The sequence below is a fragment of the Salvia hispanica genome, chromosome 5 (genome assembly GCF_029641045.1).
Source record: "Salvia hispanica isolate PSC_SH4W2 chromosome 5, Shi_PSC_v1, whole genome shotgun sequence".
Classification (NCBI taxonomy): Eukaryota; Viridiplantae; Streptophyta; class Magnoliopsida; order Lamiales; family Lamiaceae; genus Salvia; species Salvia hispanica.
The window spans coordinates 22,766,642-22,793,173 of NC_142696.1; the positions used below are offsets into that span (position 1 = coordinate 22,766,642).

Below are 26,532 nucleotides of genomic sequence, written 5' to 3' on the forward strand. Positions count from 1 at the left end.
TGATCCGATTTGAAATGTACATGATAAAAAAATTCAAAAGATAAAGTTTATGACCAAAATAATAAAATGAGCATATGTTCATGATCAGTTTTGACCTTTACTGTATTTGTGACATATGAGATCTTGAGTTAATTACGTGGTAAAAGATGTGAGCGAAAAGTCATGGTATAATGAAAAATAACAATAATGTTTAGTGTAATCAGATGAAATTGTGAGACGAGTTTATAGTGCATCTTAAGACCAATATCAATTTTAATTTTAACTCTTGTCAAAAACACCTAAAACACTCATAAAAGGACGGTGGGACAATTTAATTTCCCATCCACCCAAATAAATGAAACGCCATTACTATTCATCGCTCTATACCGGAGGACCTAAAGTGACATTACCGCGTAAATATGGGTCCCCAAAAAAAAATCCCAAAATCTGACCACAAACTCTTATTTGTTGTTATTAGCCAAATACAAAACAGATTAAAAAATTTAATTAACAATGTTAATTGCTGGGCCCTCCCTCAACTTTTTTTTTTTGCTTATAATCCAATCAGCCCCAAAATTAAAAACGCTACCTCTAAAATTCGGTTGGGATCAGGTGCATCGTCAGTCACTTTTGTTCATGCATTGTACGCTTGACTTTACATAGTTAATGGATAAAAATGTAATTAAGGTACAGCCATCTACAGCACAAGCCTTTTTTATCCGTACCTACTCCCGCTGCACGATCGAATTAACGCTGAGAAATTGCCACGATATTACCTATGACTGAAAAAAGCAGAAAGTGCGTCGTTATGTAGAGTCGAGCACAGACAATCGAAACCCGGACGTTCTACGGGGATTAACCGGAGTTGATAACCGACGATACGTCCGGGAAAAAAATGGTAGTTTCTCCTTCCTGCTGGTTCATTCCTGGGGTCAAATGAAAGCGCACATTTCATACCATTGTTGGTGTGTGATAGAGAGAGAGAGAGACGGCGGTGAATCGGAGTCATCGTTTTGGTCTCCCTAGAACCCTAATTGCACTCACAGCTAGAATCTCGACTGTTTCGCGGGTACCTTTTATTGATTAATAATTTTGCCAATTTATGCTCTTCTTTTAAGCTTTCTCTATCCAGATTTTAGATAAAAAGAAGTTCAATTGTTGATAGCGGTTTGTGTATATGTATGTCAGTAATTGTTATTGGTTTCGAATTTCGATTGAGGTAAATTCTAGATGGTGTGGAGTTGTGGATGGTTTGGATTAGGGTATCTTTGTTTGATCGGATCAGTTCTTATTTTATTTAGGAGAGTTGCTGTTGGCTGGACATATTGATCAATCATTTGGTGATTCTCCAGATAAGTGACCGTGGGGGAGGTATTTCTATCACGGGATTAAGAGGATGGACTTGGTGGCTAGTTGCAAGGTTAATTCCCATTCTGTTTGGTCCCTGTTCTGCTTGTTTTTTGCGTTGTATGGTTGTTAGTTCTTCTGCCGTTTTTGGAATTTGATATGATTGAAGCACAATTATTGAATAATAATGGTGGCCAAATTTATAGTGCTCGATCATATCCTCATGAATAGTTTGTTGCCTTTGTGCATATGTAGAATTGAATGGTGACCCTTTTTTTCTGATCGAAGCAGTAAATATTCAATCACAATTTGATGCTTACAGTTTAGTGTTTGGGCATCACAGTCACCCTTACAATTTGGAGGGAATACTTGGATGTTCTGATTAAAAAAGAATAGCAACTTTAACATTAATGATACATCAATTATAAAGAAGAATGAGATTGTTATAGCCAATAAAAAAAGGAATGAGATCATTATAATTTGAAGTTGCTTTGGAGCTGATCATATCAGGATCTGTAAAATCCAAAAAAATTAATAACTACTCGTAAATTGATTTTGTAACCATTGAAGCTGCTAATTGGAGATCCAAAGTGATATGTTGATATGGTGTAGTTCTTGGGGAAGGCTGTGGTCTGAATTTCGGTGCTTAAATGGTCCTATATTCTTGTCATACAAGACAACAATCTAGACGATGCGTGAAATTTCGTAATTTGCTTAGATTTATGATCTTATTAAGACTTGGACATTATAAAATGGATGATAAAAATTGGCTGAGTTTAGAGCACCTTGAATGCAGCAAAGATGGTAGCTATTCTCCTTCCTTTATAGCATCATCTTCTTTGCTTGGTAACTGTATCAACTTTAAATGGTTTGACTTTGAATAAGAAGTAAGTGATTGGTCTATAATTGTAAGAATTTTTTTCTCTGCAGGGGAATATTGCTGAAGCGTTATCCTGTTACTTCTACTTCTAGGATATTTTGTGGGTGAAAGATTTATATTGTGCTATTGTTGAATGATATAGGATTAACTTTTACTCTTCTGGTCATTTTTCAAGTTTGATAGACAGAGAACTATTAAATGAAAATCTTCTTAGTCTTTTCTATATCTGTACTTTATATCAAAGGTATGTTGTGTAAACATAATGCAGGTCTAGTATGAAAGTGTAGGGGGATGAATTGAATGGCAACTGGCAAGAGACCATGAGCAGTTTGAAGTAATAAAGCCAGATGTGTTTTAGTTGCAGAATATTATTGCCATTTAAGAAACAGTATATTTTTCATAAAACCATTTATTTTTTTGCTTAGCAGAGAACTCTTGAGCTGAAAATTATGACTACTCTGCATCCAGTTAGGTGATTTAGTAATTCTCCAACAAAATATTAGATGATGTGAGAACAGAACACTTAGAAAGGAAAAAAAGCTATATACAGGAAATAAAAAGCAACGAGTCCAGACTGGTTGTGGCCATTATTTCCTGATGACTTTTCTTCCTAAGGTTAAAGGGTTATTTCAGTCCTCACTTTCCTTCATCATATTATTCTTCGAAGAAGCATCCTTTTTTTGTCGGTCTCTCTGTGAAACTACATTTGCTTGGGTTTACATTTGCTTGAAGCATCTCAACTTCGAAAAGCCATTCTAGTACTCCCTTCGTCGCACCATAAGTGATTCACATTCCATTTTGGGCTGTCACAACTAAAGTGATGCATTTCTTTTTTTTGGCAAAAACAAACACTATTTTTATCTCCCTTACTTTATTTTCTCTAATACTTTATTGTCTCTCCACTTAACCTACTTAACATCATTTTTCTTAAATCTTGTGTCCAAAGGAGTGCCTCACTTGAGAGATGGGACGGAGGGAGTATATAACTTGCTGTATCCAACATGAAAATTTGTAACTATGCCTTAACAAATAGCGGATCATCATGACATTCTGTTTATGCACTGAAATGCTCGACCCATTGTATTTTATTCTCTCTAATTAATATTTTTAATTACATTCATTGGGAAATAATAATTGTAGTAGATTGGGTTTTTACCATGTATGTTAGAAAATATTGGTGCATCTAGCCATCTTAGGAGCGGACATATTTATAACTAAGCTTGCAACATTTTTAAAATTTACCGTGTGTGGATTATAAGAGCCAGTAGTGGATTTGAGATTTTCCCAACATTTGAGGCTCTGCCTTTCTTAGTTCTTCCATGCTTTGTTGGAGTAGATGAGCTTTCTTTAAGGATAATCAGAATATGTTCAAAGAGATATACTTGGTGTTTAGATATATCTCACATGGTTTATACCATTAGGTCATCTGCTAATTGGTCAGATGGTAGGAAATAAAAATGGCACAATCCTTCAGTGTGATGCTGGGATCTGGAAAGTCATTGTATTGGACCGAACTCCTGTTGGAGTAAAACCATTTGTGTTTCTTTGCCGTGTTTATTTGTGCTTGATTTGATTTAATGACTGGTGGGAGTGTACCGGTGTGTAGACTCATTTAGTACTACTCATAATCATCTTTTTTGGGTAGAATAATCATCTTTTTTATTCTTTAACTAATTTATGGTCAAACTGGTCATCCTTGAAAAATTTCATTGACTTATATGGCGTGTTAGTAATTTCTACCTTTGCTACAAATTTTTTCATGTGAACTAATATCTGATTATATATTATTTCATGTAATTGATCTAAACAATCTTTCTTTCAGGACAAATTAACATATTTTCGCATAAAAGAGCTTAAGGATGTTCTTAACCAGTTAGGGCTCTCAAAGCAGGGAAAGAAACAGGTTAGAAGTCAAAGATATTACTGATGCCGTTAACAGTGAATATTCAAAATAATGAAAAACACCCCTATCCTGCAGTGCCAAATGGAAAACCAAAGTTGACATTATTTTATTGCTGAGAAACCACTGTCAGCTTGTGTTTGAATTCGCTTGCCGTTTTGTCGTCATATGTGGAATCATTATTAATTGTTCCCTATTTATTTTAATACTATCATTTAATGTCCAACAACACTTTAACCGTGGAAGAAAACCTTGAGTCAGATGTCTTGCGTGAGACCTATTTCTATCTTTTTGTCTATTTCCGATGCTTGATATTTCTATCTGCATTGTCTCCACGCAGGACCTTGTAGATCGAATATTGACTATTCTCTCCGATGAGCGAGGTAAATTCAATGCGACTTTTAGTTACTTAGTTTATTTGGGTGTTTTATTTTTAACATTTATGGTATTTTCATTGATTGGATGTAAGATAAGTGTAAATTTTTTTGTACAAAACTGCCAAACTTATTTCGCATCCTGTCCTGCGAATTTGTAAGTTGAAAGTACTTTGTGCCGAAGTTAATAAGTTATATGGTCTGATTTACTGTGGAGGATTTGTAACTTTGATTTACATTATTATATCTCAAAATTGTTTTTGTACATTTTACTATGTTATATATTCACTGGCTGATTATGAATTAAACTTTCAGCTATTATCTGGCAGCGACCTGTGAAAAATAATTTGTGTTACAATAATGTTATGTTGATGTAATGTGTTAAGGAAATAAAGTTTTTGGAAATTTTTTGTAGGGAGATGAACAGGGTAAGTCTTGGGAATTTTTCGTTTTGTAATCTCTAAGCTAAAATTTGGATCCTATACCAACAAAGTGATTATTCTGAACCCACCAATTGAATTTTATGCGTGGAATAAGTAATTTGTTTTGACAAAAATTAAGTTACGCGTACCTCAGTGTTCCTACTTAAGTAAGGAATAAGAGGTTGGTAGGTTATAAACTTTGCTTGCATCATGTACTTGGGTTACCATACCATAACATATGACTGCAAGCCATGCCACAAGTGTAGCTAATATTCTTTTTCAGTCTCAGGAATGTGGGCCAAGAAGAATTCCATTGGGAAGGAGGGAGTTGCAAAGCTAGTTGATGACACTTACAGGTATTATATTATTGTAAAGACTTGTATTGCTTTGTATTCCCTTATTACTCACACAATTTATAATTTCTATTAACTTGCCCATACTTTGGATGAATTCAACTACTACTTTTTACATATGATGTAAATGAGAAAACTGATTGACTGAGAAAAAGTTGAAAGATGACTGTAGGGACATATTACAACTTCAGAGTTCATAGAGTAATGACATCTTTTAAAAACAGATTACTGAGTTCTGTTCAAGTTTGATAATTCACATTGAGACTGTTTTTGCTATTGTTAGAAAAATGCAGGTTTCTGGGTCAGCTGAGTTGACTTCAAAATCGGAAGCTGTTTCAGATAACTCCAATATGAAACTTAAAGAGGAGATAGATGATTCTTACCCAGTGGACAAGATACGCTGCCTCTGTGGAAGCACGCTGCCCACTGATTCTATGATTAAGGTGATGTATATTTTGATCATTGGATTTTAAGCACACTAAATGAGGGAGTGTGCTGCAAAGTCTTCTCTGTATTGCTAATATCATTTATTCTAGGCACAAACTTGATGGGTCACTCGTTGTCTCTTTTTTCATGTAACTTACATATGGATGCAGTGTGAAGATCCCAAGTGTAATGTCTGGCAGCATATGACATGTGTGCTGATTCCTGAGAAACCCATGGAGGGTGGTTTACCAAATCCTCCAGATATCTTCTTCTGCGAAATTTGCAGACTGAATAGAGCTGACCCGTAAGTGGCACTTTTCCCTGTATTTCTGTACATTGTTATAGAAGATTATCCTATTCATGTTTGTATTACCAGTGATTTTTCCTGTTGTGCCGGTTCATTATGTCAGTTTAATATCTCCGTGAAAAATTACCTTACACTGGTTAAGGAGCCACTGTGTTTATTCGTTTTCATATAGATGGTAATAGAAGATTTGATGGACTTGGTTGGGAATTGCAGAGGTTTCAGTGTCCAAATTCACATATCTGATTTTCTGTTCACTCTACTAACCCTTTTCTTGTACAATTCCCTGCGTTGCTTGCTCTACTATGCAAGCAAAAGCACAAAAATTCAAACATAAGCTGGCAACATGTCCTCTGTCCAGCTTATAACTTGTTAATGTTACTCAAACTCTAAAAATGTTGTAGTCACAATCATATAATGAGGAGGCATCTTTAGTTTGTGATTGCTGATTCTATCTAAGATCTCTGTTGGTACTTATATTGCAACTGCTATTTCCAATGTGATGATGCTCATTTTGATTATGATTATCATTATTGTTACCATAACTATCATGTTACCCAAGCAGAAACTATTTGAATGCTCCAATGTTGTTTTTTAAATATGCAGCTTCTGGCTGACAGTTGCACATCCCCTACTCCCAGTGAAGTTGAATATCACTAATGTTCCTACAGATGGGTGAGTTCTTGCTGTAACTTCTAGTTTCAGTTAGCTATAGATAATTTTCTGCAGGCATAACAGCTTTTCCTTTATGTTCTGCAGAAATCACATGTTCTACTATATTTTCTTTTCTGAAATAAATATCTATCTTATGCTACAAGTATAAGTTTCAAAAAAGATGATTTTAATTGCTAAGGTCCTCCTTGTGTTTTGCAATAGTTTTGCATTTCTGTTCAAGCTGGGTATTTTCCTGGTTTACCTTGTGAAGGTGTCATGATATTTATGTAGTTGTGGTCCTGTGGATGTGTTCTTAAAATAAAAATAGAAGTTACATTCCTGGCTCTTATTCTGTTTGGCCCTTTTTCTATGTCTGCTGTTGGAATTTTGTCTATTCTTGCTTCTCCATTGGCATTTTGCAATTTCTTGTGCATATTATGCAATTGTTCTTGTCATTGGGCGCATCTGATGGTTCTGTTTACTGTTTTTTAGTTCTAATCCTAGTCAGAGCATTGAGAGAACATTTCAACTCCTAAGGTCAGACAGAGACTTGTTATCAAAACAAGAATATGACATTCAGGTTGGTTGTCATGGCAACAGTAACTGTTCTCCATATTCAGTTTATTGCTTCAGTGCTGATTTAGTGTGGTATTTATCATTAGGCATGGTGCATGCTTCTTAATGACAAGGTCACATTTAGGATGCAGTGGCCACTGTATGCAGATCTGCAGATCAATGGTATTCCCTCAGTTGTAGATGTAATAAGACTATGACACTGTTTTCTTTCCTCACCTGTTAAACCTTGTCCTTGTGCGCTGTGCATTTATTCTCTGACCTTAATTGAGTTACATAATACTTTCATTTGCATCTACTTTTTGTGCCTTATTTTCTAAATTATAAATTTTATATTTGAAGAAAGATTTCTTGAATACTTTTAGGCTATCATGTTTTGTCGTGGAATTGCTTGATGTGCGTCCTTTATAAATTAGTTGAATAAAGCCATACTCATCTCTCTTTGTTTATTTTCACATGTAAATGTGGCGCTTCTTTAATGCTATTACACTTGTGTTTTATTGTGTCTTAGAAACACATTGCATTTCTCATTCGATAGGTGTACCGGTGAGGGCTATAAACAGACCCGGCTCTCAGCTGTTGGGAGCAAATGGCCGAGATGATGGACCTGTTGTGAGTTTTATGCTAAATTCTTTTTCTGTTCTTTATTAAAACAAAGTTAAGCTGCCATTTGCTCGTTTGTAATCATAGGACATAGGAGTATATAATACTCCCTCTGTCCCACTTTAGGATTCCCAGTTTACCATTTTTAGGTGTCCCACTTTAGGAGTCCCGGTTGGAATATTCTATAAATGGTAATATGCCCCACATTCCACTATCTTTTTTCACCAACTTTCCTTTACATTTCTTAAAACCCGTGCCAAACTCAACCTAAAGTGGGACGGAGGGAGTAATTTTTACTATTCAACTGCTATTGTGAATTTTTGATGGCCCTCATTTGTACTTCTATCCGCTCCTTGTTAATAGATGCATTTCTTTTCGGCACGGAGTTTAAGAATAGTCAGTTAAGTGGATGGTAAATAAAGTAAGAGAGAATAAAGTAAGTGAGAGGATTACTTTTTGCCAAAAATAGAAATGACTCAATTATGTTGGAACTTCCCAAAATAGAAAAACGACTCAATTAACATGGAGTGGAGGGAGTACTAGCTAAATTGTCTTTGTTATCTTGTTTAAAATGGACACTCTTCAGTTTCATATATTACTTTCTAGCTCCAAATACATCCTAGTCTTGTCTAAGCTATACAAGTCCTTTCCTTTATGATCTGTCAAATGTCATCTCCGTCAACTGAGCATTGAGTTGCTAGTTCTGAGGTAGTTACTATTATTTATAAGATGTCTAAAACTTAGAAGCACAGTAGTATTCAATTTCTCAGTAATCACCTATTTGTTACAGTTCCGTCTTAAACCTCGTCTTCAGTTAATAAATTCCCTGTATTATCAAATTCTCTTCTAGAACGGTACTGTTGACATTTTTTCTTATCAGATTACACCATGGACAAGAGACGGAATAAATAAGATCTTTGTAAGCGGATGTGATGCTCGCATATTCTGTGTGGGAGTTAGAATTGTCAAGAAGCGGACACTGCAGCAGGTCAGCTGAATTTCTAATATGTAATACTTCGTACATGGTTATTCTAGGCGCGGGAGTAATGAATCTGGCTGGCACACTTTGCCAATCTAGTTCTCATTTTACTCGGAATATTTATGACGTTTATGCCAATCTAGTTCTCATTTGCCAATCTAGTTCTCATTGCATTGCATATACTTGCCATCATACTTTGGGATTTTATTAATCAAGATAACTTGTTTACTCAATCAAATTTATTTCTTCTTTTTACTTGGTTAGTTAGGTGTACCTTTCTCCCGGAGATTATCTATACGTGATTAGTCTTCTTTGAAAATGGTTTCAACTGTGTTCTTGGAGTTTAAACCGGTTTATGCTTGTTTTTCATTGCACATTAGCTTGTATGTTTGCAGTGTGCTTATGGCACCTTATCCTTGGATTTGCCCCTGTGATTATGGGGGAGTCTTTGTTGCTCTCAACTGTGAGATCAGGAATTTGTGCAAGGTTTTGACATTTCTACTTATATTTTCATTATTCTTTTGGCTGAGGCATAATGGTACTTTGACCATGTTTTTCCTAGGTTCTCAACATGATTCCAGGCGAGGATGAAGGGGAGTGTTTTGAAGATGCACTGAATCGTGTACGTAAATGTGTTGGTGGTGGGACGGCCACTGAAAATGCTGATGATAGCGACAGTGATATCGAAGTTGTTGCTGATTCAATTCCCGTTAATCTCCGCTGTCCTGTAAGTAGTTTCAAGACAAACTTTTAAACATCTGGTTATGTTAGAACGGTAGGAGGAATTTTTTATTTTAAAATTTGTTAAGTACTCCATATTTTATGTTGTTGCCCATTACATAATTAAAAATTAAAGAAGTACTCTATAAATGCAATAATATTTCTTCTAGCACTATAGTTCTGCTGAAGAGCCCTGCCATGAAAACCTTGCTTATTTGTAACAGGAACTCAATTTGCTAATGACCTAATGTGATGCATAATTCCCCCCCCCCCCCCAAGAAATTCTGCCTTTTCAGTGCTTACTATACATTCCTCTGCTTTGTTATTACTGTTAGAAGCTATTGCTATTATTATTATTTGATAAGGAAAGAAATCAAGTATAAAGGGAGAATGTCTGCCCAATCGCTAACTGTACGTGCCCAGTTATGCTGTCTGTATTAATAACAACACAAATAGTTTACTATAAACTTTCTTAGAAACTTTTTACCTTTTACTGTTGAGCTTATCAGAATCTATCTGGCATAACGTATTACCTCCAACTTTCTACAAATTCTTCAATAGTGATTAGCTGGATGAGATTTAGTCTAGGGTCACTTTTATTGCCAAGGGAAAACATTAGTTCTTAATGCTAAAAGTCCAGGTAGCTCTGCTTCATGTATCGAAGTCTCATGTTTATTAACTGAAAATCTATAAATGCTTGCCAGATGAGTGGTTTAAGAATGAAGGTGGCTGGGAGATTTAAACCCTGTGCCCATATGGGCTGTTTTGATCTTGAAGTGTTTGTGGAAATGAACCAGCGCTCAAGGAAGGCAAGTATATATAAGACCCACTTTTTTTTGGCCTTGTAGTTTCATTTTTCGAAAACGGGTTGTTCTTTTGCGTTCATAGTTGGCTTGCTTACAGAACTTGGAATGTTTCCTCACTTTTCTGTCCATGTTTTGGATGTAGTGGCAATGCCCTATATGTTTGAAGAATTATTCTTTGGAGAAAATCATCATAGATGCCTATTTCAACCGGATCACATCTAAGGTATTTTGATGAATTTTCTTGAGTTAAACTATTTTATTCTTTCCACTTTTCAGACATGTATTACACACTCTTTTCGTTTTACAGATGCAAAGTTGTGGAGAAGATGCTGCAGAGATTGAGGTGAAGCCTGATGGCTCCTGGCGTGTTAAGGCTGAGAATGACCATAGGGTTCTTGGGGAGCTTGGCCTGTGGCATTCCCCTAACGGAACAATCTGTGCATCCATGGAGATAGAACCTAAACAGAAAATGGAACCTAAGCCAATTAAAACCGAAGTTGGTTCCGATAGTAATGCCCGTCTTCGACTAGGGATGACAAAAAATCAAAATGGTCGGCGGGAGATTAATAACTCAGATGATATGCAGGGAATCTTGCCTGCATATAGGCTCCAAGAAAATTTTGAGAACGACCAAAATATAATTCCTATGAGCAGCAGTGCTACTGGCAGTGGTAATTGTGAAGATGCTAGTGTCAATCAGGATGGTGGGGGAACCCTCGATTTTTCTATGGTCAATGGTATGGAATATGAGTCCATTTCTATGAACATTAATTCAACACATGGATTTAGCGACCAAATAGCTTCCGCACCAACAATTGATGCTGAAGTAATTGTCCTCAGTGATTCCGAGGAAGAAATTGAACCACTAATTCCATCTGCTGTCAATTACAATAACACTGGACCAAATAATGGCGAGGTTCAATTTCCATCAGCACAGCATGGAATTCCTGATTCTTATTATGAAAATCCTGCTCTGGGTAATGGTGGTAGTCCAAGTCTTGGGCTTTACAGTGCTCATGAAGATGACTTTGGTATGAATATTTGGTCACTGCCATCAAGCAGTCAAGGTGGCCCTGGATTTCAGTTATTTGGTTCTGACTTGGATGTATCCGATGCCTTAGTCGAAATGCAGCATGGTTCTCTTAATTGCCCTTCATCTTTAAATGGCTATGCATTGGCTGCAGAGACTGCCATGGGATCTGCTGCTCTTCCTGCTGACCCTGTTGCACAGTCTTCTAATACTACTAATTTTGATTTAGTAGACAATCCATTGGCATTTAATGGCAAAGACCCCCCTCTTCAAATATTTTTGCCCACGAGTCCATCCGAGACAACTGTTGGGCCGTCTGATTCAAGAGACCACCCAGAAGTTCCAAACGGTGTTCCTACGGAGGACTGGATTTCTCTCAGGCTTGGCGATGGTCCTGGAGTGGGTCAAACTGGATCTGCAGCAGGGAATGATTTGAATTCATGGCAGCATTTGGAGTCAAAGGAATCCACCTTAGATCCTTTAGCTGATAATGGTATGGGCTCTATTATTTTCTCTCATTTGTTCCGGAATAAATAACCCCAAAAAAATGTTGTACATGCTGCAAATTTGTTAAATCCTCTCTGAAAGACCTTGTCATTCCTCGTAGATATTTAACTATCCTTTCAATTCAATTTCTTATCTGCAGCACCTCTGTTGCTTGGAAGGAAGGACAACGGGTCTGGTAAGACTGGTAGGGAAAGACCAGGCAGCCTTTTTTCATTTCCTCGTCAAAAACGTTCTGTAAGACCAAGGTTTAATCTGTCTATTGATACCGAGTCAGAGTAGAGCTGTTCCAGGCTTGTCTGGTCAAAGTAGTTTTGGGAAGGATTGGTTTATCATTGTATGTTGAGCTACATATGCCGAAGGAGTTAGCTAGCTACCTATAAGCACGGTACCTACATTTTGGAAACGGTCCTTCTGTTGAACTCATGGTCAGCTTGGCCCAGAGGGGTTGCCTTTGCCATGTGTTGAACAATGAATGCTGCCTGAGTTTTAAGAGTTGCGTTGGTACCTGGTATTTTTCTTCATCCGGCAACCGATGGAGCTTAATCTCTCAAAATTATACATCTGACCGCTTACAGTTTCAGACTCAAGTAATGTTGAGGAAGTCTATTTATTTTCAGGCTTAGGTTAGGACGTCTATTCTCTTAACAAGAGTAAGAGTAGCCTGTATATCTCATTGTCAAAATTTATTACTAGTTTACTTAGGAATATAGTCAGGTTTACCCCTTTTGTAATCATCAAATGATTTGTATGTATTTGTATCATAGCACCTCTTTTTCATCCGTTCGTGAACGAATCATCCGTGGAGTGTTTGAGATAGAATTTCATATTGAAGAAGCTTTTTGTGATACTTAATTAGTGATTTCTATTTGTTTTCTATATTATCAAGTGAGCTGCGATACTATATATTAAAAAAGATTACAGATTATGAAAGGGGACGAGTGCAGTACGGAATTGAATACTCATTAAGCTGGCTCGAAAATAAATTTGATCAAAATCAACACACCCTCATATAATATACCGCTCAAATCAAGACTAATTTTTTTTAATACTCTTTATCTCATGGCAGAAGAGTGTAAAACTGTTTAAACGAACCACAGCCAAAAATATGTCAGTCCTCTCACTCAGGCCACAACTGATTTAGAATGTCGGAAGCTCTCGCAGCCTGGGCAATTATGCAGGCTCTCGTGTATGTATATGTCACAATCGAGGCAAAAGAATTGCTCGCATTTCGGACAGGAAACACATGGAGCTGGCATGTTTCCTGCATCACATTATGCCAAACAATCATTATCTTTAAGGAAAATTTAGACGCATATATTTCATTGAAGTTGCCGAAATCTGTGGTATGGGTATGAGAGTGGTGAACAAAAGCAATTAACATAATACAACATCATAGACACCACATAAATAAAAAATTCTTTTGCAAAAGGCAGGCACAATTTTAGTTCATTTCAGACTAGGGAGACAGAGTTTTGATAGACCACTTACCAGGATTTAGAAGACTTAGCTGGCAACCGAAGCAAATTTTTGGAAGCTTGCTTGGATTATTTGTGGCTGAAGGTGTAACATCATCAAAAGGTGTTATAGGAAATAAGTGGTGATACGATCTGGCTAAATGAGGAGAAGAGACAAGGGTAAGGCCACATATTTGGCACTCTGTGGGCAATTCACAAACACGAGCTTTGCATCTTGGGCAAGTGTAACCCCCGCCAACCTTAGCCTCTTTATGACAAGAACATATCGAAATTACGCCTTCTGCTGCTCTTTGAGGAAAACCCATCTTAATCAAATTTGCAACAGCAAATTCTGCTATAGCCGGAGGTGGAGGTGCATGCTCAAAGATCAACTCTTTCAAGTGAAACTGCCAAGGAAACATTTGCAGCAAATCATATTGTTATGTCCTAATAAAACCATCTGCTTTCCTACTTTTATCATTGTTATTGACATCGACACACATTATTCTAATTGCAACTCACCTCATCTAGTGCAACTGAGTATGATCCACCAGTTTCTTGACAAAGATATTTGCAAATGTAGAGCTCAGCAGAGAGACCGATGACAGAGCACCTGATTTTAGATGCCTTGCATTTTTGTATTGTTTCAATAATTTCTCCTGGATCACATGTACTAAGGGCAGAATACAAGATAAGAACTTCACGGTGACCGTATGAAGGAACTTGGTTAAGGAGGCTCTGTACGAGATCCAACCCATTCTGGAGGGATGCGTCACCTGAGCTTGTCAACTTACCCATCAAAGCTTTGATATGCGACTCGGGACTCCCACCAAGGCTTGTCAGGGAATTTGCAACCCCATCTTTTAATGTCACTAACCCAACTTGACTCAAGGGATTTTGATCAAAGAATTCTCTGATAAAAGCTTCCACTTGTCGAGCAACCACCACCATTCGACTAGGTTTATAATCCGTCTCTCCTGCTGCCTACATTTGATAAAAGCAAGATTATAAAGGTGATAAAGAAAGGACCATTTGAAAAAGATATTAGAAGTCCTAAATACTCAGTGCCCAGGTTACAATGGCTATCATGTAGTTTCACATGGCAATTTTTAGAAACTAGTAATAAAATAATATAACTCCCATGTAACATAACATCAGTACCAACAGCCAAAGGAAGCTACAGTCAGAAAAATGATTGTCGTGTGCTTGTAAAAAGCAACAGATACTGATGATTAAGGTGTTCTCCAGAAACCAATTAAGGCCTCCTGTTACATTCTCTGAAGGAACTAACCCTCAGCTACAGTTCAACTAAATCAATTCAGTATGGTATGAATGCGAGACGCTTGAATCAACTTCATCAAAGAGTCACACTAATTGTCTATAATCATATGTAATTTTCCAAGTACATAAATAGGGAGTAACAAGAATAGTTTTATCACACCAAGCAATCAATTACTATATAATAGTACGCAGAATAGATACCCGTGAAAGGTCAATAACAATGTACAAGTAGCGGATCAATCCCTTTTGGATGCGAGCAGCGGTGGTGGTGCGAAGGCGTCTCCTGTATTGAGCATGGTAGAGAGTTTTGTTGTCAATAGGGCGGAGAAGACCAGACTCGTCCTCTTGAAGAGACTCCCACGATCTCTCATCAGCATAGTCCCTCTCCCATGCCTCAAGTCCCCTACCATCCCCATCATCATCTTCCTCATCTTCTCTGTTATACTTCATTTCTGCATCTTTAAGCGACATTTTCCTAGGAAATTAAAACACCCAATTCATCAACTACATTTCCATTTCCACTAGAGAAAACAAACACAATCACAGATCCTCACACAAACTACTTAACCAAGTCTACTATGCTCAAAAATACGTTAAGCTACACATTAATCCCTCAACTGATTAAGCAAAAAAACCTAAACTTGTGAATACAATGCACACAACCAAAATTAAATTAAAGGATTAGTAAAATTAAGATTCGATTGAGTGAACGCAAAGTATGAAAACAAAATTTAATTTCTACCTCAAACTGGAAGAACCCAAGAATAAGGGTTGGGATCGATCTTCAAAAGAAAGGAGCGATGAGTAAATGAGTTTCTACTGCTCGTTTATTGGGGCTTTTGTTTCAAGAAAATTGTTAATTTCCTCAATTTTTTTAGGGGGTAAACACTCGTATTTTAGTTCGGATTTTTGAGCAATTCGAATGGAGGGAGCGCCGACTTTACCTTGTGCAATGAAGAACTGAAAAGTATATATATATATATATATATATATATATATATATATATATATATATATATATATATATATATATATATATATATCTATATCTATATAGGAGTGCGATAAAATGACAACACTCTTAAAATGAAACTGTGATACCACGCTAGACTGCAATATTATATATGCGAGACTGCAATAGTATAAACGGTAGACTGCAATCTATAGATTGCAGTCTAGCGTATTGGATATTGCAGTCGGGAAAAATTACAGACTAGTGTATTGGATATTGCAGTCCGTGAAAATTTATCCTTGAGCAATTTTTATGATTGCCACATGGCGGCTTATTATTCGTCCACATGTACAAGTGATTGGCTAGGAATGGTGGTATGGTGTTACTTTAAGAAGTGTTGTCATTTTAACACAAACATATATATATATATATATATGGATGTGATCAGGTCCATAAGTGAAATTATGTCAAAAATCAAAGCAAATCTCAGCCATTGGATCCTGTGATGTAACCGTTAGATTAATGCCACGTGTCACCTAATAATGTAGATTGTGTAGTCCAATAATGTAGCTCGGCTAATAATGTAACACGATTTACTCTAATAATGTGGATTGTGCAGTCTAATAATGTAGCTCGTCTAATAATGTAACGCTTATACTGTAATAATGTAGCTCGGATATTATGATCACAACCATCCAATCTAAGGATCCAATGGCCGAGATTTGCTTTGATTTTTGACAGAATTTACCTTATGGACCATAGTGCGCCCCTATATATATATATATGGAGATGATCAAAATAAGTATGCATTTAAATCAAGAAATGCAGCCCAAATCTGGGCCATAGGATTAGATGATCTAATGGCCAATAATTAACCTAAAATACAAAAGGTCATAATTAAGTAGTTTTAGGTCATATTATAAGATTTGGGTTTATGGCATGTTAAGATCATTTTAGGTCATACTTTGTTAGCATGACCTAAAAATAAACTAACTATGACCTAAAAATGCCCTACGTATGACTTTGTTCTACGTAGGACATTTTTAGGTCATAGTTAGTTTATTTTTAGGTCATGCTAACAAAGCATGACCTAAAATGATCTTAACATGACATAAACCCAAATCTTATAATATGACCTACAACTGCTTAATTATGACCTTCCGTATTTTTGGTTAATTATTGACCATTAGATCATCTAATCCTAGGGCCAAGAGTTGGGCTGCATTTTTGGATTTAAACACATACTTATTTTGATTATCTCCATATATATATATATATATATAGAGATGCGATCATATCATAACCCTCAAATCACATGATAACTCTATAACTAAATCTGGACCACACATATTTTATAATCTTGTGGTTGAGATTCAAACTTAGATTTACTTAATAAAAATAGGCGCAGAGGGTAAATATGTCATTTCGCTAATTTAATTTTTGAATTTCGCTCCAGATTCACTCCAGATTTCACGCTCTTCTCATCGGTTTCTTCTCAGCGATTTTCGATTCTCTCCTCTTCTCTGTGATTTTGTTTCCATTTTGATCCAGATCACTCAATTTGATTCTCTCCTCTTCTCTGCGATTTTGTTTCCATACTTCTCGCTTATTTTGTTTCCATAGGCTCCAGATTTGATTCATTTTCCATAGTCTTCAGATTTTGTTTCCATAATTGTGATCGGGAAGATGTTTTCAATTTTGCGTTCTTATTTTCATTGATTACCTCTTCAATTGCTGTGAAAATTTGCTTCGATGGAATCTGTAGCAAATAACGAAGGTAACAATCATTATCTATTATTTAGCTTATTGATTGTGTTCATATTCATGTATTGAATTTGATTTTAGATTAATATTAGTTGTTGATTGGTTTATGTTTCTGATGTACTGAAATTCTTATTTGATTATATTATGTATTGTCGATTATGTGTTAAAATGATACTTTTGGCTTATAAATGTTAGGTTTACTGCATACCATGATAGTTTTGTCGGATAAAATGATATTATGATAAAATGATACTATGATAAAATGATACTATTACTGATTTGTAGGTATGTACATTCCTGTTTGTGATGATAGGTTTACTGCATAACATGATAGTTTTGTCGGATAAAATGATACTATGATAAAATGATACTATGATAAAATGATTCTATTACTGATTTGTAGGTATTTACATTCCTGTTTGTGATGATAGGTTTATTGCATAACATGATATTTTTACTGCATAAAATGATACTTTTGGTGCATAAAATGATACTATGATAAAATGATACTATGATAAAATGATACTTTTACTGATTTGTAGGTATGTACATTCCTGTTTGTGATGATGCTTTGAAGCCAATGATTGGTATGAAATTCAATACATTAGTAGAAGCAGTTGCTTTCTATGAACATTATGCTCGTTCAGTTGGTTTTGGCATTCGTAAAATGGGTAACAAATCAGTTCAAGGTATTACTAAGTGGCAGTATTTGGCTTGCAACAGACAAGGCTCTAAGAATTTTATACCTGGTCATGCATCCCAATCAACTGAAGTGTCTTTTAAGAAGCGTAGGTGTCGGTCATTTAGGTGTGAATGTCTTGCTAAGCTCAATTTGAGATATTATTCAGATGGCAAGAGCAGAGGATATGAGGTTTATCAGTTTGTTGAGTATCATAATCACTTAATGGTTGCGGATGAGCATAGGCATTTTATGATGGCCAATCGCAATCTGGATCCTATTCATCGGAGGTTTATGGAGGATTGTGGCAGGTGTAATATTGGTCCCACTCTCACATTCAAACTTTTGAAGGAGATAATGGGTGGACCTGAAAATGTTGGATGTGATATTATTGATATTAGAAATGGTTATCGTGATATTATGTCCAATATTGATGGTTCAGATGCTCAAATGATTTTTGATTATATGCGTTCTCAAAAGGAATCATCTGATGCCTTCTATTATGAAATTGAGATAGGATCTCATGGAAAGTTAACTAGACTCTTTTGGGCTGATGCTATTTCAAGACGAAATTATCATATGTTTGGAGATATAATTTCATTTGATTCAACATACAACACTAACAGGTATATTACTTTTGTTGCTAATAGACATAAAATGATACTTTTTGCTGATAAAATGATACTCATATCTGATAAAATGATACTCATATCTGATAATATGATACTCATTGCTGATAAAATGATACTTGCAGTAGATAAAATGATACTTCTTACTAATAAAATGATACTTTTGCATGATAAAATGATAGAAATTGTGCTTTTGCATAATAAAATGATAAAATGATACTTTTGCATCATAAAATGATACTTTTGCATCATAAAATAGTATCCCTTCTGTCAATAGCTGATAAAATGATACTCATTGCTGATAAAATGATACTTTTGGCTGATAAAATGATACTCATTGCAGATAAAATGATACTTTTGGCTGATAAAATGATACTCATTGCTGATAAAATGATACTTCTTACTAATAAAATGATACTTTTGGCTGATAAAATGATACTCATAGCTGATAAAATGATACTTGCAGTAGATAAAATGATACTTCTTACTAATAAAATGATACTTTTGCATGATAGAATGATAAAATGATACTCATTGCTGATAAAATGATACTTTTGGCTGATAAAATGATACTCATTGCTGATAAAATGATACTTCTGGCTGATAAAATGATACTCATAGCTGATAAAATGATACTCATAGCTGATAAATATAATTCATTTTTATGTTATATTCTGAAGGTATTGCATGATTTTTGCTCCATTCACTGGAAAAGATAACCATTCTAGACTAGTTACATTTGGAGCTGGCTTGTTATCAAGTGAAGGTAAAGAATCCTATTCTTGGTTGTTTGGCTGTTTTGTTCGATGCATGGGGGTAGCACCCAAATTGATTATCACTGATCAAGATTGGGGGATCAAACTTGCTGTTCAACAAGTACTTTTACAAACAAGGCACCGATGGTGTATGTGGCATATCATGGTTAAGGTGTCAGATAAGTTGCCCAAATCTTTACTTGGTAATGAAGATTTCAAAAAAGAGTTGAATGCATGTGTTTGGTCTGATTTGTTAGAGCCTGATGAGTTTGATATAATATGGAATGATATAATGGAACGGTATGGATTAGAAGACGTGCACTGGTTTGGATCAATGTTTGAAGATAGAGAATTCTGGGTTCCTGCTTATTTTCGAGATTTTCCCATGGGGTCGCTTCTTAGGACTACATCGATGTCTGAATCGGAGAATAGCTTTTTTAAAAACTACACAAAGCCACGTGCAAATCTTGTACAGTTCATCAATTTCTTTAATTATGCTGTGGGAGATCAAAGGAATGCCAATTCACGATTGAACTACTTGGATTACTCAACTATTCCTGATTTGTCAACCCAATTGCCTATTGAGAAGCATGCATCTACAATCTACACTGATTCTATTTTCAAACATGTACAACAGGAAATAAGTATTGTATGTGAGATTGTTTCTATAACTACTGTTGAGGATAACATCAAGAAGCATCAGGTCAAGGACCAATATGGTAGAACATTGGATGTTATGTATGATTGTAAGCAAGACACATTCGACTGTAGTTGCAAGAAGTTTTCCAGAATTGGTTTGTTATGTTGTCATATATTTTGTTTGTTGAAGAATAAGTCTGCTAATCTCATTCCTGAGAAATATTTTGGTCGAAGGTGGTTGAAGAGCTCTTTACTAAAGGCAGCACATGGTCTACCATCTGAGGAACAACAACCATTTGAACGTGTGTTCCATTTTTAACCTTTATTTGTAAAAATTCTATTTTTCAGTCAGAGAAATGATAGTACTTATTGTAATAATGTTATCTTTTATCTTGCAGATTTGGATGAAAAGCAGGAAGTTAAGAAAAAGTTGTTCTCCAACTTTTATCGATTAGTCCAAAAGTCTGAAGGAAGTATGGATCATTTGTCTTTGTTAAGTGCTGGTCTTGATGATTTGGAACAGCATATGTTTGGAAATTGTGCAGCACCTTCAGTCATTGAAAAGAAGAAGATGGTTGAGGATTTTTATGGAATGGCAGTGCCTGATGTAATTGATGTACATCCTCCAGACGTTGTTAGTACTAAAGGATCAGCTAGTGGCAAAGTAGCAAAGAGGCAGAGTGCAATAAGGAAAGCAAATAAGCCTCTACGACGGTGTGGTAAATGTCATGAGATGGGTCGTCATGATTCAAGAAATTGTGGTAGAGTCAATGAGAAGTCAGATTGAAGCCATTTGATATAGTTTAGGTATTTTAGGTGTATAAAATGACATTTTGGCTGATAAACTCATTCTTTTGTTTATAAACTGATAAAATGATACTTTAACCTGAAAAAATGACATCAAAAATGATATATAAGCTGATAAAATGATACTCGCAGTTGATAAAATGATACTCGCAGTTGATAAAATGATACTTCTGACTGATAAAATGATACTTTAGCTGATAACATCATTCTTTTGTTTATAAACTGATAAAATGATACTTTAACCTGAAAAAATGACATAAAAAATGATATATAAGCTGATAAAATGATACTTTTGGCTTATAAAATTATAAAATGATACTCGCAGTTGATAAAATGATACTTTCAGCAGATTAAATGATAAAATGATAATTATAAAATGATACTCGCAGTTGATAAAATGATACTTTCAGCAGATTAAATGATAAAATGATACTTCTGACTGATAAAATGATACTTTGGCTGATAACATCATTCTTTTGTTTATAAACTGATAAAATGATACTTTAACCTGAAAAAATGATACTCGCAGCAAATAAAATGACAATAACCTTATAAAATGATGTATAAGCTGGAAAAAATGACATATAAGCTGATAAAATGATACTATCAACGGATAAAATGATGTTTTAATCTCACAAAATGATATATAAGCTGATAAAATGATACTTCTGACTTATAAAATTATAAAATGATACTCGCAGTTGATAAAATGATACTTTCAGCAGATAAAATGATAAAATAATACTTCTGACTGATAAAACGATATAATGACAAAATCATACTTGTAGCAGATAAAATGATAATTTGGGTGATTATATTCGAAACCACTATTACAAAACGCTATTATCAAGTCATAGAAATTAGTATACAGAGGGTTTAAATTCTCTAATCATCTTTTCAACATCAATTTCTTCTTTTTTGCTGTCATTCTCAAACTTCTTCTTTATCATTGTAAGTGTCTCAAAAGCCTTCTTGTTAGTATCTCCAATAAGCAATGCTTCAGTATATCTGGCACGGAGTTTTATGAAAGACTCTGTTCCCTTCTTCGTTAAACCCGAATTCCAGTTACGAACAGGACCACCCATGTAAGTCTCCAAATGGCGCATCACATAAATTCCACAGTCAACTTTATTTGTATCGTTCTGCCATGGCATATTCATGTATCTGGTTTTTGACAGTTTGACAGTTCTTCCCATTGATGGATTGAGTCCATTTCCAAGATAAGTTCGGAAGAAATTTCTCTATTCAAATAACACAAAACATACATGAGGTTGATTAAAAATTATATTATGTTCCATACTGAATTATAGTCAATGCATTTTAACTAATAAATACTGAATGCATTTAACTAAACATACCAGAGTACTTGGTGCATCTTCATATTTCTTCTCAAGTAAATCTTGACTAACCAGAGAATTGTCAATCACATCCATCATTTGCATTTTGAGATTGAAGCAGATGATATAATAATGTTTGTACGCCCAGATTGGAAAGAATATCTAATTTTCAAAACATTATATATAAATGTCATTTTCAAAAATATAGGTATGTTGTTCTGTAAGGGATGTGATCATATCATAACCCATATTTATTGTGATAACCTAATAACCCTCATTTTATGGATGAAAAGTATCATTTTAAAGAACAGAATATCATTTTATGGACGAAAAATATCATTTTTAGTAAAAATGATACTTTTGACCCATAAAATGATAGGGTTATTAGCTTATCACATAAATATGGGTTACCATTATAACGCACCCTTGTTCTGTAATGTATATCTAATTATGACTTACCAGGTCATAATTTTCCCATTTGAAATTTTCAATCTGTGACACAAATTCATTCAAGTTTGAGCAAAATCTTTCTCGACTCTCTGCTTCAGTCCAACCAGATCTCCTTGCAGTAATGTTGTAAATCTGTCATGTTTACATTTTTGTAAATATATTTTAACTTTTAATGTAATACTATTATTTATTTACTCGTTTACTGTACCGTAGGTGTGGTGTTGATGAAAAGACGACTCGGTGATGCCTTTGATTTGAATTTTTCATTGTAGTTGAGGAACACAGCCCATGTATCTATGATGTTGATCCTGACGTATGAACGTGGAGCAAGGCTGTGGAAGTCAATCTTGAACAATGTGATCTTGTCGTTCTCATAAACTACCTCATAACTGATTTCAAATTCATATTTAATGTTAGTTAAAAGAACCGAATAAGAATATAATTATGTAATTCAAAAGTTACTGTTCACTTTCTTCATCTTTCATCAACCAGTACATTATTTCTCTCTCTTCTTTATTCAGCTTTCCTTTCAGATTTACTGCTCTGACATTGTAGGGAGAGCACATTGCTTCAACAATTTTCTTTGTTGTTCTGACCACTTTCTCCTTCTCCTTTTCGACTGGAGGATCTTGATCTTGAGAAACCATCTTCTTCCCTTTGTCCTTATTCAAATTTTCTTCTCTCTGTTTTAAAACTTCATCATCTCCTTTTTCAACATTTATATCCTTGATGACAGTGGATATTATGTTATCAACTCTGTCATGCTTTCATTTAAAAAAAATATAAATTGTTATTGACAGAAGGGATACTATTTTATGATGCAAAAGTATCATTTTATGATGCAAAAGTATCATTTTATCATTTTATTATGCAAAAGCACAATTTCTATTATTTTTTTCAGGCAAAAGTATCATTTTATCATTTTATCATGCAAAAGCACAATTTCTATCATTTTATCAGGCAAAAGTATCATTTTATCATTTTATCATGCAAAAGTATCATTTTATCCGCTTAAACTATCATTTTATGATTCAAAAGTATCAGTTTTCAAATAAAACAGAACTACCAAAAAAACATCATCAAACATATATCATTTTAAACATATAAACAATCATTTTATGTACTTAAACTATCATTTTTAAAAGTTACCTCATATTCTTCATTCTGAACTTCTTTCTCTGAAACTTTTTCCTTTTCTTTTACAGCTGCTTTATTAGCCTTTTCCTTTTCGCTTTCATTCTGTTTCTCTTGCTTGTTTTCCACCTCATCATCTTTTTCCTTCTCCACATCCTTTTCCCGATTAAATTCTTGATTCTCATTAGGACTGTCATCACATTCAGGTATCAGAGTGAAGGTAGGGAACTCATTCTTATTTTTCAATATATATGTCCTCTCAGCAGCTTTAGTTAACTCAATCATGATATCAATCCATTCAGGATCATCAGTTTCATCATTGTTTATAGCCTCTGTCATTGTATTCTGACTTTCTATAACATGCTCCACACCTTTGTCTCTCAATCCCACTGCATTTCTTGTTGTATCACAGACTATCTTAAAGCTATTTAGATTCCTGAGTTTTTCTGGCGCTGCTTCAAGGACATCAACAATCTTCTCCATTGACGATTTAACATTTTTAGCAGCTGCCTTCCATTCATGTATGAAATTCTCCCATTCATTGGTTGTCCCCACTTCATCATGATCATGATGATCATTTGTCTTCAAAACTTCTACATCTTGAGATTCATCTTCTTCGTCATCTTTATCATTTTCTTCATGTGGCTGCTTTTTATATCGGTCATACATATGACCCAGACCAAATGTTGAATTCTCCATTTCTGCTCTTTGTCTATCTTTCAACAGTTCCGCAGTCCATCCTTTCACTGTTGGGTAACATCTTGGCACCATTTTTTTTTCAAAGAGAATCCTGTCCACGTAACAAGCCTACATTAAACAAAAACTAAATATTAGTTTTTCTGTAAATAGATTCATAGACAATGGAAAACAAATATATTCTTACCACTACAAAGATAACTGGCCCGGTAAATATCTTTGCTGTGTCTTTTTTCCATCTCTTTTGTGTTTCATGCAATCTGGATATGACATAGCCACACCAATTGTATTCTTTGATCTTCTCAACATCAGCTATGTAATCTAAAATTTTTGGCCTCAAATTTCCATCAGCAGGAGTGTTTTAATCAAGGCATACTCCATGAGAACCATAAAAGTCCATTTAAAGAACTCACCACCTTCTTTGTCTCTCTCCATCTGCTCTACAACATACTTTGGCACCATTTTTTTCTCTCCACCTTTACAGAATTTAGCAATTTCAGTTTTGATGTGGGTATTTTTCTAAAATTTGCTTTTATTGATAGGTAAAGATCCAATCGGGAACCCAAGAGTTATGTGAACATCTTCATCATCTAAAAACAGTGATTCCCCACTGTTCAACTCAATTGATGAAGTTTTACTGTTAAAGTTGTTGATTAGATAATACGCTAATGCTCTTGGGAAACTTCTTATATTGAAGTTTAGGAGTGCGCCAAACCCAATCTCTCTAACAGCTCTTCTTTGATTCTCGTTTAGAGATTCAAGCATGTCAACGAAGAAGTCAGTATTCCTTCTTCCTGCCAAAGTTGCTATCCTAATGACTGTAATATCTTGAACAACTTTTTTCTTGCCCTTCTTTGATGCTGTCTTACCATCAGTTGTATCGTCATTCTTTCTTTTCTTCTTATTTCTTATATATTCTACTTCTTCTGCTAATGTTCTACGTTGATCATCATCATCATCACGAATGTTCTTTCCTAATAAACAAAAGATTTCAGTGTGTTAAACAGTTTATGTCATTATATAAAGTCAAAGTATCATTTTATAATCTGAAACTATCATTTTATCAAGGGTATTATCATTTTATCTTCTGAAACTATCATTTTCTATATTTCAATGAGTTTAAAAAAGCAGAGAGGGAATAGCAGAGATGGAATAACTTGTCACTTAAGTAGAACAAAACACTATTTACAAAGTATCATTTTATCATTTTCAGAAACTATCATTTTATTAAGCAAAGGCACAATTTCTACATACAAAAACACAGAGATACACACAACAACACACACAAAAACACAGCAGCAGTAGCATCAGGACACACACACAAACAAACATAAAGTATCATTTTATCCCATGAAACTATCATTTTTTCATTCAGAAACTATCATTTTATCCCATGAAACTATCATTTTATTCCATATCCCATGAAACTATCATTTTATAATCTGAAACTATCATTTTATCAAGGGCAATTATCATTTTTTCTTCTGAAACTATCATTTTCTATATTTCAATGAGTTAAAAAAAGCAGAGAGGGAATAACTTGTCACTTAAGTAGAACAAAACACTATTTACAAAGTATCATTTTATCATTTTCAGAAACTATCATTTTATGCACCCAAAGTATCATTTTATCAAGCAAAGGCACAATTTCTACATACAAAAACACAGAGACACACACAACAACACACACAAAAACACAGCAGCAGTAGCATCAGGACACACACACAAACAAACATAAAGTATCATTTTATCCCATGAAACTATCATTTTTTCATTCAGAAACTATCATTTTATTCCATATATCCCATGAAACTATTTATAATCTGAAACTATCATTTTATCAGAAACTATCATTTTATCTACATTTAAACAGATCATGCAAACACATAGCAACACACACAGCAAAACACACATAAACAAAGCAAAACACACACCAGCAGCATACATTGTTATGCATGAACGATATTGTATAAATATAAGAAATATCTACACTAAAAAACTACAGAATCTAAAAATAATCGAGAAAATCATCAGCAAAATGATAAATCGATCAAAATCAAAAGTGAAATAAGTAATAAACTTCATCCAACCTTTCTTC

The 26,532-nt window shown here is 34.7% G+C and overlaps 3 protein-coding genes across 6 annotated transcripts; 2 read left to right on the forward strand and 1 right to left on the reverse strand.

Annotated features, from left to right (window-relative positions):
- The first annotated feature begins 763 nt into the window (after positions 1-763).
- Positions 764-12,709, forward strand: SIZ1 (DNA-binding protein with MIZ/SP-RING zinc finger, PHD-finger and SAP domain-containing protein). 4 transcript variants are annotated; one of them, XM_048088298.2, is made up of 17 exons: positions 764-1,048; positions 1,281-1,399; positions 4,029-4,109; positions 4,447-4,489; positions 5,186-5,258; positions 5,539-5,698; positions 5,852-5,985; positions 6,592-6,660; positions 7,132-7,219; positions 7,302-7,377; positions 7,751-7,824; positions 8,696-8,803; positions 9,357-9,521; positions 10,219-10,323; positions 10,463-10,543; positions 10,628-11,843; positions 11,997-12,709. In XM_048088298.2, the coding sequence occupies exons 2-17, from the start codon at positions 1,376-1,378 to the stop codon at positions 12,134-12,136; spliced, it is 2,637 nt and encodes an 878-aa protein (XP_047944255.2). In that variant the 5' UTR covers positions 764-1,048; positions 1,281-1,375; the 3' UTR covers positions 12,137-12,709. The 4 variants fall into 4 exon arrangements, with proteins under 4 accessions (XP_047944255.2, XP_088915836.1, XP_047944256.2 ...); XM_089059710.1 differs by having other exon boundaries at positions 5,192-5,258; XM_048088299.2 differs by having other exon boundaries at positions 1,332-1,399.
- Positions 12,710-12,794: 85 nt separating this feature from the next.
- Positions 12,795-15,531, reverse strand: GTF2H2 (general transcription factor II H2). Its single transcript, XM_048088301.2, has 5 exons — positions 15,335-15,531; positions 14,794-15,067; positions 13,834-14,295; positions 13,346-13,718; positions 12,795-13,118 (listed from the first exon to the last, which is right to left on the reverse strand). Exons 2-5 carry the CDS (start codon positions 15,061-15,063, stop codon positions 12,979-12,981), a joined length of 1,245 nt encoding a protein of 414 aa, XP_047944258.2. The 5' UTR covers positions 15,064-15,067; positions 15,335-15,531; the 3' UTR covers positions 12,795-12,978.
- A 3,861-nt stretch (positions 15,532-19,392) lies between these two features.
- LOC148926460 (protein FAR1-RELATED SEQUENCE 4-like) lies at positions 19,393-20,958 on the forward strand. Its single transcript, XM_089058668.1, has 2 exons — positions 19,393-20,312; positions 20,409-20,958. The coding sequence occupies exons 1-2, from the start codon at positions 19,427-19,429 to the stop codon at positions 20,795-20,797; spliced, it is 1,275 nt and encodes a 424-aa protein (XP_088914794.1). The 5' UTR covers positions 19,393-19,426; the 3' UTR covers positions 20,798-20,958.
- The last annotated feature ends 5,574 nt before the right edge of the window (positions 20,959-26,532 follow it).

What these genes read in the sequence shown, in the direction of transcription:
- SIZ1 (XM_048088298.2), top strand. Translation starts at nt 1,376, where the DNA reads ATGGACTTGGTGGCTAGTTGCAAG. An exon ending in CTAGTTGATGACACTTACAG is followed by an intron (nt 5,259 to 5,538) that starts GTATTATATTAT and finishes TGCTATTGTTAG; the next exon opens with AAAAATGCAGGTTTCTGGGT. An exon ending in AGACTGAATAGAGCTGACCC is followed by an intron (nt 5,986 to 6,591) that starts GTAAGTGGCACT and finishes TTAAATATGCAG; the next exon opens with CTTCTGGCTGACAGTTGCAC.
- GTF2H2 (XM_048088301.2), bottom strand. Translation starts at nt 15,063, where the DNA reads ATGTCGCTTAAAGATGCAGAAATGAAGTATAACAGAGAAGATGAGGAA. An exon ending in TTGTTATTGACCTTTCACGG is followed by an intron (nt 14,296 to 14,793) that starts GTATCTATTCTG and finishes TATCAAATGTAG; the next exon opens with GCAGCAGGAGAGACGGATTA. An exon ending in GCTAAGTCTTCTAAATCCTG is followed by an intron (nt 13,119 to 13,345) that starts GTAAGTGGTCTA and finishes AATGTGATGCAG; the next exon opens with GAAACATGCCAGCTCCATGT.
- LOC148926460 (XM_089058668.1), top strand. Translation starts at nt 19,427, where the DNA reads ATGGGGGTAGCACCCAAATTGATTATCACTGATCAAGATTGGGGGATC. An exon ending in GGAACAACAACCATTTGAAC is followed by an intron (nt 20,313 to 20,408) that starts GTGTGTTCCATT and finishes TTTATCTTGCAG; the next exon opens with ATTTGGATGAAAAGCAGGAA.